This window comes from Castanea sativa, chromosome 5 (genome assembly GCF_040712315.1).
Source record: "Castanea sativa cultivar Marrone di Chiusa Pesio chromosome 5, ASM4071231v1".
Taxonomy (NCBI): Eukaryota; Viridiplantae; Streptophyta; class Magnoliopsida; order Fagales; family Fagaceae; genus Castanea; species Castanea sativa.
The window spans coordinates 76,933,718-76,946,349 of NC_134017.1; the positions used below are offsets into that span (position 1 = coordinate 76,933,718).

The 12,632-nt window shown below is 33.7% G+C and overlaps 1 protein-coding gene across 4 annotated transcripts in view; it reads right to left on the minus strand.

Moving 5' to 3' along the window:
• Window positions 1-10,761, minus strand: part of LOC142637372 (ribulose bisphosphate carboxylase/oxygenase activase 2, chloroplastic-like) — a 74,566-nt gene extending 63,805 nt beyond the window's left edge. For all 4 annotated transcript variants that reach the window (XM_075811654.1, XM_075811653.1, XM_075811652.1 and 1 more), the window contains exons 1-5: window positions 10,572-10,761; window positions 7,623-7,816; window positions 6,573-6,679; window positions 5,781-5,836; window positions 4,064-4,156 (exon numbers count right to left, since the gene is read on the minus strand). In XM_075811654.1, coding sequence (XP_075667769.1) covers window positions 4,064-4,156; window positions 5,781-5,836; window positions 6,573-6,639 — 216 coding nt within the window. In that variant the 5' untranslated portion in view covers window positions 6,640-6,679; window positions 7,623-7,816; window positions 10,572-10,761. The remainder of the gene's footprint in view (window positions 1-4,063; window positions 4,157-5,780; window positions 5,837-6,572; window positions 6,680-7,622; window positions 7,817-10,571) is intronic.
• Window positions 10,762-12,632: the final 1,871 nt, after the last annotated feature.

The following is a 12,632-nucleotide window of genomic DNA, read 5'->3' on the forward strand; positions in this document are numbered from 1 at the left end:
TCAAATGAGTCATCTTCGGTGCTTCCATGTAACGACTAACTAGTCCAACGCCAAAAAGAATGTCTGGTCTTGTGCATGTTAGATACCTTAGACTTTCGATCAAACTTTTGAAGAATGTTGGATTAACCTTCTCTTCATTAACATGCTTTGACAACTTCACTCCACATTCTACAGGGGTGCTAACTGGATTGGAATTTAACATCTCAAACTTCTCGAGAATATCCTTTGCATAACCTTCTTGGGAAATAAAAATCTCATCCTCCATTTGCTTCACTTCAATGCCAAGATAATAGGCCATAAGTCCAATATCTGTCATTTCAAACTCCTTAGTCATTGCTTTCTTGAAGTCTTCAAACATACTTGGATTGTTGCCTGTAAAAATCAAATCATCTACATACAGACAAACAATTAAGATATCTCCATTTGTATGCACCTTATAATAAAGCGCATGTTCATGTGGGCATTTAAAAAACCCATTAACCTGGAAGTATTTGTCAATTCTACTATTCCAAGCTCTTGGTGCCTGTTTTAGGCCATATAGAGCTTTCTTTAACTTCAAAACTTTATCTTCCTGCCCCTCTACAACATAGCCTATAGGCTGCTCAACATAAAGTTCTTCCTCAAGGTAGCCATTCAAAAATGCGGATTTTACATCCATTTGGAAAATTCTCCATTGATTCTGAGCTGCTAAAGAAATTAGCAATCGTATAGTTTCCAAACGAGCAAGGGGCAAATACCTCATCATAATCAACACCTTGCTGTTGACTATACCCTTTCACCACCAATCTTGCTTTGTATCTCTCTACCTCTCCTTTTGCATTCTTTTTCAACTTGTACAACCATTTTACACCAATTGTCTTCTTTCCAGTTGGAAGAGTTGCAAGCTCCCATGTATCATTCTTCTTTATTGCCTTGATCTCTTCATCCATAGCATTTCTCCATTTTTTGTCTCGCACTGCTTCTTCAAATCCTGTAGGTTCACAATCAGCAAACAAACAAAAAAGTGTTACATCATCAGTAATTTCTGTTGAATCATAAAGATCCTGGATACTTCTCATTTTTCTTGGTCTTTCACTAGAACTTCCTTCTAGTAAAGATGATGATGATGGACTTTCATGAATGGGAGATGATGCTGCTGGTGATGGAAGTGGAGTGGTAGGCTCTTCCTGAACTTCATTCCCTTGATCTTCCTCTTCAGATAGAGGAAAGAAATCATACTTCTCCTCTTCTTGGGTACTCCAATCCCATGTGCCTTCTTCGTCGAATTCCACATCTCGACTAACAATGACTTTTCCAGTGCTCGGATTATAGAGCTTATAGCCCTTAGAGCTTGGATCATAGCCAATGAACACATACTTCTTGCTTTTATCATCTAGCTTGGATCTCTCTTGATCTGGTACATGTGCATATGCAATGCTCCCAAACACACGAAGATGGGAAACTGTAGGCTTCTTCCTACTCCAAGCTTGTTGTGGGGTTTTTCCTTGTACACTTCTTGTAGGGCAACGATTGGACAAATAGATTGCACAATCTATAGCTTCAGCCCAAAATTCTTTAGGCATTTTCTTGCTCTTCAACATGCTTCTGGCCATATTAAGAATTGAGCGATTCTTTCTTTCTGCTACACCATTCTGTTGTGGTGACCTTGGAACTGTTAAAGGGCGGTGAATCCCATTTGCTTCACAAAATTCTTTGAATTCATTTGATGTGAATTCGCCTCCTCTATCAGATCTTAAGGCCTTAATTTCATGACCACTCTGTTTTTCTACAAATAACTTAAATTTCTTAAATGCACCAAATGCTTCAGATTTCTGCTTCAAAAAATAAACCCATGTTTTTCTACTAAAATCATCAATAAAGAGAAGAAAGTAGTTACTTTTACCAAGTGATGATGGCTTGATAGGTCCACACACATCAGTATGAACAAGTTGCAATGGCTTGGTTGCTCTTGTACTAGCTTCTATTGGAAAGCTTTTCCTTGATTGCTTGCCAAGGAGACATCCTTCACAAAGCTGGTTAGGATGCTCAATGGAAGGCAATCCTCTCACCATCTTCATCTTTGTCAACAATTGTAGTCCTCCAAAGTTTAAATGCCCAAATCTTAGATGCCAAAGCCAAGAAGAATCTTTAAAACAAGCCTCCAGACTTCTAATAGCATCAGTTTGAATATTTAACAAGAACATTCTATTTCTTGTCATAGGCACATTAGCTATCACATTATTTCGATGATCCCTTATTAAGCAACTACGATCTTTCAACTGGATATCATAGTCTTTCTCAAGAAGTTGTCCTAAGCTCAAAATATTAGTTTTCATGCTTGGCACATAATATACATCAGAAATAAATTGATGATCTCCATTCTTTAAACGGATAAGAATTTTACCTACCCCCTTCACTGAAACTTTGGATGAGTCACCAAAAGTAACACTCCCGACCACCGATTCATCAATCTCCATAAACATCCTTTTATTCCCACACATATGGTTGCTAGCACCAGAGTCAAGATACCACGCACCATTTTCTTCTTTTCCTTCTCCTTTGTATGCCAACAACAAAGTCGGCTCCACTTCTTCATTCTTATCTTCAACATAGTTAGCTTTCTCCTCAATAGTGTTAGCAGCATTTTTACATTCAGAAGCATAATGCCCATACTTTTGACAATTATAACATTTGATATTAGACTTATCATACCTTCTTTTATATGGTCTTGAGAAACTTCCTCTTCCATGATCTCTTGTGGATTTTGAACTTTGACCCCTCTCTTCATAATTGGGAGAGTTTTGACCATTTCTTCCTCCAGATCCTCTCCCTCTACCACGTCCATGTCCTTGGCCTCTTTGGCTACTTTCACGCCAACCTTTCTCATTCAAGGTGAGCTTTGCTTGTAGAACTTGCTCCAAAGGCTCTTGCTTCTTCTTATTAAGCCTTTCTTCATGGGCTTGTAATGATCCCATGAGTTGGTCAATGGTCACTGACTCTAAGTCTTTTGATTCCTCAATTGCTACAACAATATAGTCACACTTTGAAGTTAATGACCGTAGAATTTTTTTCTACTACACGGACATCATCCAAGTTCTCACCATATCTCTTCAATTGATTTACAATTGCCAACACCCTTGAAAAATAATCTGAAATAGATTCAGATTCTTTCATGTACAAACCTTCAAACTCGCCTCTCAATGTTTGAAGGCGAACTTTCTTCACTTTATCAACTCCCGTTAGAGAGTTTTTAAGAATCTCCCATGCTTGGTTGGATGAAGTTGCATTTGCAACTTTCTCGAACATAGTTTCATCCAAGCCTTGATAAATCAACGTAAGTGCTTGTTGATCTTTCTTTCGAGCTTTTTGCAAGGCATCCTTTTGGTTTTTGGGTCAAAGATTCTTCATCTTGTGACTCCACATAACCTTTCTCCACAATCTCCCACGCATCTTGGGATCCGAGCAACGCCTTCATTCGGATACTCCAATTTTCAAAGTTTTGTTTGGTAAGTCGAGGAAATTGGAATGACACCATCCCATTAGCAATAGCCATTCTCACCACGAACCGATTGGCTCTGATACCACTTTGTTGGAAATAAAACAAAATACTGATGGGCCTTTCCTCACTTACTCTCACAAATATCCACACACTACTTAGTGTATAGAAGAGACTCACACTCACAAATTAAATAAAGAGAGAGAGAGTGGAGAGGGAAGAGTTAGAACTCTTTAAGGTTTTGTATTTCTCTTCAACTCTTGCATAGAACTTGACGGATGAATGGGTTTATATAGTACACCATCCAACCTTTAACTCTCACTACATTTATTTTCTAACTCTTACATTCATAAATCTCACACATAACTTCAATAAACTTCCCACTACATTAACTTATGAAACTCACTTATTTATGAAGGATTAATTACAAACAATTTTAACTTCTAACAAACTCATAGCTCAATAATCCAAACCAATAATAAAATGATCAACTACAAATTTTTCGATAATAAGAGGATTGCAAAATTTTTATTTTAAAAAAACGGCTGATTTCAAAAGCCAGTAATACGGTTGTGATTGAATACTTACCTTTGGTGGAGTGAATACAGGAAGTTTTTCATTCTTTTTTCTTCTGAGAAGTTTGTCCCCAAGTTTTTCAACGCCTCCAATTTCATCAATCCACTAAAATGTAAAGAAAATAAAATAAAAAACGGGGATAACTTGTTAACACCAACTTTCACAAAATAAACAAACAAAAGAAAGCATTTCTAGGAAATTCATATTTAAGCCATTAAAAATGGACTACATCATATGACGGCAAAAGTTCTCACATGATAGCAGGAAACATCAAATTCTTACCTGGTTGAGAGTATCACAGGGATATACAACACCCCACTTATATAGGGGTGGACCCCAAAAGTGAGGGATGCACCCCTATGTGAACAGGGTGTTGTATATCCCGGTGATGCAGAATACCACCTCCCTTAAATCCTCCCCCCCCCCCCACCAACTTTCCCCCTCCCTTTCCTTTATTTCTAAAGGCGTTCTTGTCAATGGTGAATAGTGAAAAGTAATAGTTGATCATTAAAACCATAAATCATGACCCATAATTATCCAACATGAGTTTCATTTCATTCGGGAGGGCAAGTCAAACTTTAAGATCCAACAGAGCATGTAGAGTAGGTAATCCCCAAAAGAAGTTTATTTAAAAGATAAGACCTAAACTGAGTGTCTTTCTACATGAATCTGTATGTTCTTCTGTGAGCACATTGTCACTGATGAACAAATTAATGTGTCATGGTGTGTCACTTCCAGATTTAGCTAACAACTGGCTCAAATTTCCAATCACATCTGTTTAAGTCATAATCAAGTATATCAACCTGATAGACCTAGGTTATCATGCTAGCTTCAGAAGCATTAATATACCTACATGAAAAGCACCAATTTTGAACTGACTTTATCAACTTAATATCTACAATATATTTTGATAAATCAAGACCCTTCAATTGAAAATCCCAACCAATACGACTTTATAAGATAAAAATATTTCCTCATGATCAGTCTGTCAGAACAATGTCATTCACATGTAGCAGAAAAACAGACAAAATAGTGAATAGAATATTTCTAAATAGGCTCATTATATAGTTGAAGAGGTTTGAGTTTGATAAAAGATGTTAATGTGACAGAATATGATCCTTATCCAGCCCATGTTCTGGGATCCTATAAAAATTATAATTATAAAAAAAATTAATGTTTTAGAAGCAGTAACAACTTAAAGGCGGTGGACTAAATAGAAGCAAATTAAACTGATCCTGTTGAAAATATACCATACACTAAAGTACTTTCTTCAAGTGAGAGTTTGGTGACATCAAGCAAAAGAAAAACATTTCTACTAGTGACTGAAAGCTATATATTGATAACTGTAGGCAATCATACCTACTTGCCAGGTGTCTGACCAAAATGAAATTTACATGGAGCGCACCTCTCAAACTCCTTTCTCTTCATAAAGTCTCTCATTTTATTTTATTTGATTTCACCACATTTTAATTCTCATAAATTATATGTCAACCATAAAACATTTGTATATACAGAGTAAAGTAGTGTCTAACTACATTCCAAATAGAAAATAGTTCCCTTTTCACAGAAATTCAACTGAATTCAATAGGTCAAAAGGCTATAGAATTTTACAATCTTTGTGCAAGAAGTCATATAAAACAACAAGCACACACACACAAAAAGAGAGAGAAAAAAAAAATCAAAATGGGTCAAGAAAGTCACTCACAATTCCAATTGGGATGTAACATACCTTAGAGATTGACCTATCATATGTACAAGACCTAAGAGCTCCATAAAAGTCCAAAGCTGCCCAATAACCAAAGCAAAGACATAAATTAATATCACTACAATAAAAATAATGAAATCATACATTTTTACTCCTGTTCAGCAAGCAAGGAACCTACAAGACATATGTACAAATTTAAATTTTAACTTTTTTATCAATGATGAGAACAATAAAAGGCCTCAAATATGCGTGCAAACACTAAATTCCAAGAAGTGTAAAATAGCCTAAACACAACAGCAGCAGCAGCATATAGATTATATAAAGGAGTGATCCAAATACTTGAGGGAAGAAATTGCTTGGGCCCTATGTTGATTTGATTAAGTGCACATTTAATTACATAAGGAAACATAACACCGTTAGATATCCTTAGCTAACTTTTTCTCTTCATATAACTATCATAGCAAAACAATGTGATAAAACATACAATCATGTGACAATAACCATCAAAACTAGCACAAAGAAACCTTAAAAGTAGATAAAATGGTAAAATGAAAAAGAATAAAATATTCAAATTTGACAAGAATCCACAACTTAATGTCTGATGTGAAGAATCACAGTAATGGTGAAAATGATAATATGATATTCACCATAATGTAAAGAAACAATGCAAGCATATTGCCTATATTGGTAAGATACCATAATAGCATTCAAAGTAATGGTTACAGGATTACCTTCAAAATTCCCATGACTTCCAGCATTATAAAATATCCACAGAAGTAAACAATCCAATAAGGACATGAAAAGCAGACTAATTACATTGATTAGGAAATTCGTCCACAATTCTTACAACATCATCCTTAGGGATTCCATCTTTCTCATACATCCAGTGAACAATGTTCACAATATCTTCGCAGTTAGGCTGCCTGTTTCACAAAAAATATGTTATAGAAGGGTTAGGTAACATAGTTCCATTACTTCCACGATAAACAGAGTTCTAAATTTACAACAACATTGCCAGTAGTCAATAAAACTTGATTAAAAATAAACTGAACATAGTAATTTATAACATCACTTAAGTATGACAACAGCAAAGAGGGCATTTTGGTCACTTTCTTGGAAATTTGCAGTCACCAAAGTAGGTAAACGAAGGGATTAAAAATAGAGGCTGGAAAAGATTGAATGTCAAATTGGACTACAGTTACATGATATTCTGAGGCAGAAAGGTTTTCTTTCTTTTTTTCAAAAGAAAAAAGGAAGGGGGGGGAGGGGGTTGGAAATGCAAAAACGCCCCCCTAATTTCAAGTCAAAATCAAATTGATCCTTACAGTAATCAGTGATTGCAAGCATTTACATTGGCAAACTAAAAAAAGTTGGAAAAACATTACTCTACAACAACATTGCATTAGAAGTAAAGATGCCACAGAAAATTTAGAGACAACAAAAGACCAATTTACATCACGTCTAGCAAGATCAAGGAGATTACATATGACCATTAGAACAACTTCATTGAGTTCTCATTTCTCAGCACCTTAATCAACAGTTACAATTATCCTACATGAACAGTTTGGCTCAGCTTACCACTTCTGAAACATTGCTACATGCTACATGCTACAAAAAATGTATGAGAATGGACAGGAATGAAATGGGATGTCCTTAGATATGACAGAAATATTCCCTGAGTAATGAAAAGAACAACAATGAAAAAAGGAAAAGAAAAAGGCTTTTACTTTACAGAAGGATTTCAATCGACCTGTATATACAGAAAACACTCTTTAGAAATGAATACATTCTCATAATTTTAAATCCTCAATTATCTTGAGATGAAGCCATTTATGAGGTAATGGTTTGATTGTATATTCTGATTACCTCTACCACTTCTTCAAAGCTCTGATGAAGCTTGAAACCAGCCTTAGTGCTTTGCTGACATCTTCTTCTGGAAAACCTTTCAAGTGTGTGCCAATTTCACGATACTCTTTAACCTTTCCTTCCTCTTCTTCCTCTTCCTGTTGACGTCTTCCATGCAGCTCCTTTGTCTTTTCCCGCGGCCATGCATGCCATTCCTAATCAAAGAAATTGTAGATATTACATGTACTCAACATAACAAGATTGTAGGTTTTATATTTATGATAATGTTATATACAGAATGCACATGGTCTCCCAGTGCTCATAAATCTGGAAATGGACAATAAAACTAGACCAGTGATTTATTCAACTGAGGGATTAATCATAACTAAAAAAAAAAAACTACCATATTCAAGTTGATTACATCTACGCATTTGCAGCTACAACCTACACTATTTAATACATCAACTTTTATTTTGTAGGACATAGACAATGCAATAATATTCAGAACCAATTTTTCTTAACTCATAATACTTATCAAACAGAAATTGCTTAACTCTCAATAGGCGACAGTGAAACAAGCTTCATCTTTTAACTTGCATGTCAATTGCAATTTCAGAAACATGAAAACAGAGATAGCTCAATTTGTAAGCTATAAAGGCATTCTGTTAAGGATGTTATAGATAGAACTTCAAATTGACCAAGAGTCAGTCAACCTTAACTTAAGCTCTAATGACATTTTTTATGGTTATAGAGATTTAAGTGTAATATAACCCTGCATGATTTAATTTTGCAATCATAAATATTAAATTTGGCATTACTGGCAGAACCTAGTAAAACATTTCCTTGTGAGGTACAAAATGAATCCAACCCACAAATTTTTTGAAGTTTTATTTTGTATTAGAAATTTCCAAATCACTCAAGTCAGGACTAAGTCTAACAAAATCATTGGTCCTTAGGTATCAGCTTGAAAACAAATCAATAAGGACCACTCTAACAAATTTTTTTAGCAAATGCATACATAGAGAAAACCATCAACCATTCCATACTCTCTCTCTCTCTCTCTCTCTCTCTCTCTCTCTCTCTCTCTCTCTCTCTCTCTCTCTCTATATATATATATATATATATATATATATACACACACATATATATTACAGAAAAAATTGGTGAATCAACCAAGTCGGTACCTAACTTCATTGCACATTTACAATAAACAACTAGAATACTTTTTCCTCATGCTGCTTTTTGTAAAAGTAAGGAACAACAAAAGAAAAGGCAGTGTAATCTCCAATAGATTAGGCATTTTTTCACGAGGAAAAAACAAAATCTATTTTACCTACCAAATTTTCTCACACCCTCCAATAATCTCTCTATCATTTTCTCTATTTTATTAAAACTAGTTTTGGTCACAAGTGCAAGGCATGTGTGTGATTTGTTACATTAGATAAATGATATAATTTGTTATGCTATATTTGATACTGAAATCTAAATACAATATTTATAAAATATTGATTGATAATATTAAGCATGAATTTAAATCCTTCCACATATGAAAAGTATTAAGAATTTTTTTTTTAAAAAGAATCAAGACTGTTTTATATGATCTATGAACATGAGAAAATCAGCACTCTCCAGCCAAAACCATCAGCACTTTAGTAGGAAGTAGGGCTCAAATAAAGCATTCAGGTCAACATTCTATATATTTGAGCTAGATTGCCCTTGACTATTAGCATCTGACAGTTATCTAATAATGATTGAGCATCCAATAAATATCTAATCATACCATTTCATTCCACAATCATTGAATCCATTTTTTTTTCACTTTTTCTCAACACTTTTACCCCCCCCCCCCCTCCCCCCAGAAAAATTCATCATAAGATTTCAACCAAAAGAATAAAAATAAAAACTGAAACTTATCAATCACATCATAGCTGTTCTAGCGATTACTCTGATTAATCACCTTTGTGAAATAAGGGCATGCATAAAGAAGACAGAAAAGGAATCAAAGGTGAACTTAGTAGTTCAAAGTTCAAACAAGCAGTTGATTTCATGCAAAATTATAATACCCATCATCACAATATCTTCACTTAAGGTTGATGCAAGTATCAGCAGTATAACTAATTTAAGAGGAAAAAAAATAACCCACATTGCATCACAACCACTGAATTTCAAAAGTCATCTATAAGCAGCAAGTAGAAAGTTAACATACCCCCTCTCCCCTCCAAAAAAAAAAACCAAAAAATCAAAAGCAAGTAGAAAGTTGATACACAAAACATAGAATAAAACCAAAATTGTGTTTTCCAACTGAACTGATATGGAAATATTTTTGTCGGATTTGTATCAGACACATCCAACAAGTGTACAGAAAAAATAGCATGGAACAAGTAATATATTTATAATTCACTAAAATATTGCAAAAAAAAAATCCCTTAACCATTTCCTTTGTCATATGAACTTCTCAAAGTGACAATGTATTCATGTCAAACAAGTATGCAACATAATAATTTCATTTACTCAACAGCAGGGATGGAGCTACAGAATGCTTTGGCCCCCCTCAAAACAAGTGAAAATTCATTTTCATCCTTTGCAGATGAGGCAGATACATGTTCTTTGGGCAATAAGTTGAAGGTCCTTTCATCACAAACTTATGTATCATGAATGTATCATAAGTAAACTAAAAAACAGGCAAAGAGAGCAAATGTGGGTGAAGTTAGTGGTATTGTGTATTCATGGTTCTTTCAGTGTGATAGCCAAATTTACTTTGGACCCCCAAACCAGTTGAGTTTTATTAACTTATAAAATAAAAAAGCAAACAAAATTTAGGTTGCTATGTCTTAGGTTCTTCAATTAAAGAAAGCACTGTCTGTGTCTCTTTCCTCCAGCCACCAAACACAATACATTTTACAATTACAACACCAAATTCAATATAGATATTAAGACACAGAAATGAACTTCCTATAAAGTCTCACTCACCTGTAGTACTGCCCATGACATTCACACAGTACAACTCCAGCAGCACACCAGTCTAAGCCTTTGCCTTCTCTAATGAAAGCTCTACAGAGAGAGCTAAAAATGGACTGACACTCTTTTTCCTTTTCTTCTTCTTCTTCTCCTCTCTCTCACAGTCTGGCTAGTCTTGTTTAGTGTTTACTTGTGTGAGTTAAGTGTCTGTGACACTGTATATGTCAAAGTCAATAAAAGGAACTTTTATAAAGACCAAATAGCCCTCACATGTATTGAAAGACCAAATAGCCCCCACACGTATTGAAAATTTGAAATAGAGATTATCAGAGAAGTGAGAAATATTTTTTTTTTATTTTATATTATTTTAATATGTGATACAGTAAAGTAAAAGTTGAGACGTGTAACTGTTTTTTTTTTTCAAAAATAATTTTATATTTTTTAAACTAAAAAATTTGTTTGGCAACTCAAAATAAATAGAAAATAAAAATTATTCTCAAAATTTAATTTGTGAAAGAAATTAAAAATATGTAAAATGCTATTTTTAGTTTTTAGTTCTCAAAAGTAAAAAAAAAACACACATTTAATTTAATGAATTTGTTTTATTTAATGAATTAGTATTAGAGTTCAAATTCTAGTAACAACATAATTTTAATATTTTTTATTTTTTCCTTTAAAAAATTATTTTTTTAATTTCAACTAACTAAACATGTTTTTTATTTCAAAAATACAATAAAATTATTTTTCTTTATATTCACAATTTTTTTAAAATAAAAAATAAAAACGGTTATCAAATATAAACTAAGCGTGTTGTTAAATACTATCGTTGGAATGATAAATAGCTTTTAACACGGTAAAGTAGTTTTTTTTTTTTTTTGAAAAAATAGAGAACTAAACGGTAAGTTCAGTTCCCATAATAAAAAAAAAACGGTAAGTTCAGTTCTCAACAAAAATACAAAACGGTGAGTTTTGTCTTAAAAAAAAAAACTTCTTGTTGAACAAACAGATAGAAGAAGAAAAACCGAACTTTTTCTATTCTTCCACAGTGTTTTTCACTTTTCACTAATCACTTTCTAGTTTCTTTCTTCCCAAAAACCTAAAACCCAGTTACGGTGTTTTTTATTTTGATTTTGTTTAATCATAAACCTGTTTCTTCTCCCCAAACCCCAGCCACAGACCAGACTTTGTGTTGACTTGCGAATTTGGGTCTTGATATTGGGTAAGCTTCTGTTTTTTTTTTTTTTTTTTTTTTTGACTGATTAATTTCAAAACTTGTTGATGAAAAACTAGACACAACTTTTTGTGTTCTCATGCCAATTTCCTGTTATCTTTCTTCATCATAAAAGTGATGTTGCCATGTGATTGCTACTGTGTGCACAAAGGTAAATTCACACTACACTGCTAAGGCTGTATTATGTAAACTGGGCATGGCTGCTATTGTTTACCATATTTAGCTTTAAATAAATGCTTCACTGCTAAACAAAGAGCACTCAAAGGGTCCTTTTCTTTTATTCACTACATTTTTTTTAAAATACAAATACACTGTTTTAGGTCTCTTTGTAATATAGGACAATAAGGATGAAAAAATTAAAAAGGAAATAGATTTTATAGATTTAATACAAATTAAGAGATTTAATGGGAAAGATGTTAGATATTTGATTACGTAATATCAATGAGAGGTTTTAGTGGTTTTAAGTACATCAAATCATGGTAACAAAAAAAAAAAAATTACTACAAATCAAAAGGTTTGATTTTAATAAGTCAAAAAAATTAATTAGGAAATATTTGGTATATTGGTTGATGAGATTTAGATACTCTTTGGATCTCCCAATACTTAGTTTGGATTAGTCCGTCATAAATCTTTTTATGAATGGGGTAGCAACCTAACTTGATATGTTTTTTGCACTCTTAGAAGATGTGATTACTAGTAATGTGGAGTGCTGCTTTGTTGTGACAATAAAGTCACATAAGGACATGTTGGATGATGCCAAGGTCCCTGAGAAGCCATTGAAGCAAAATGAGTTCACATGTGGTAGAGGCCAATGGAACAGTATTTAGCTTAAGTAGAGGAGC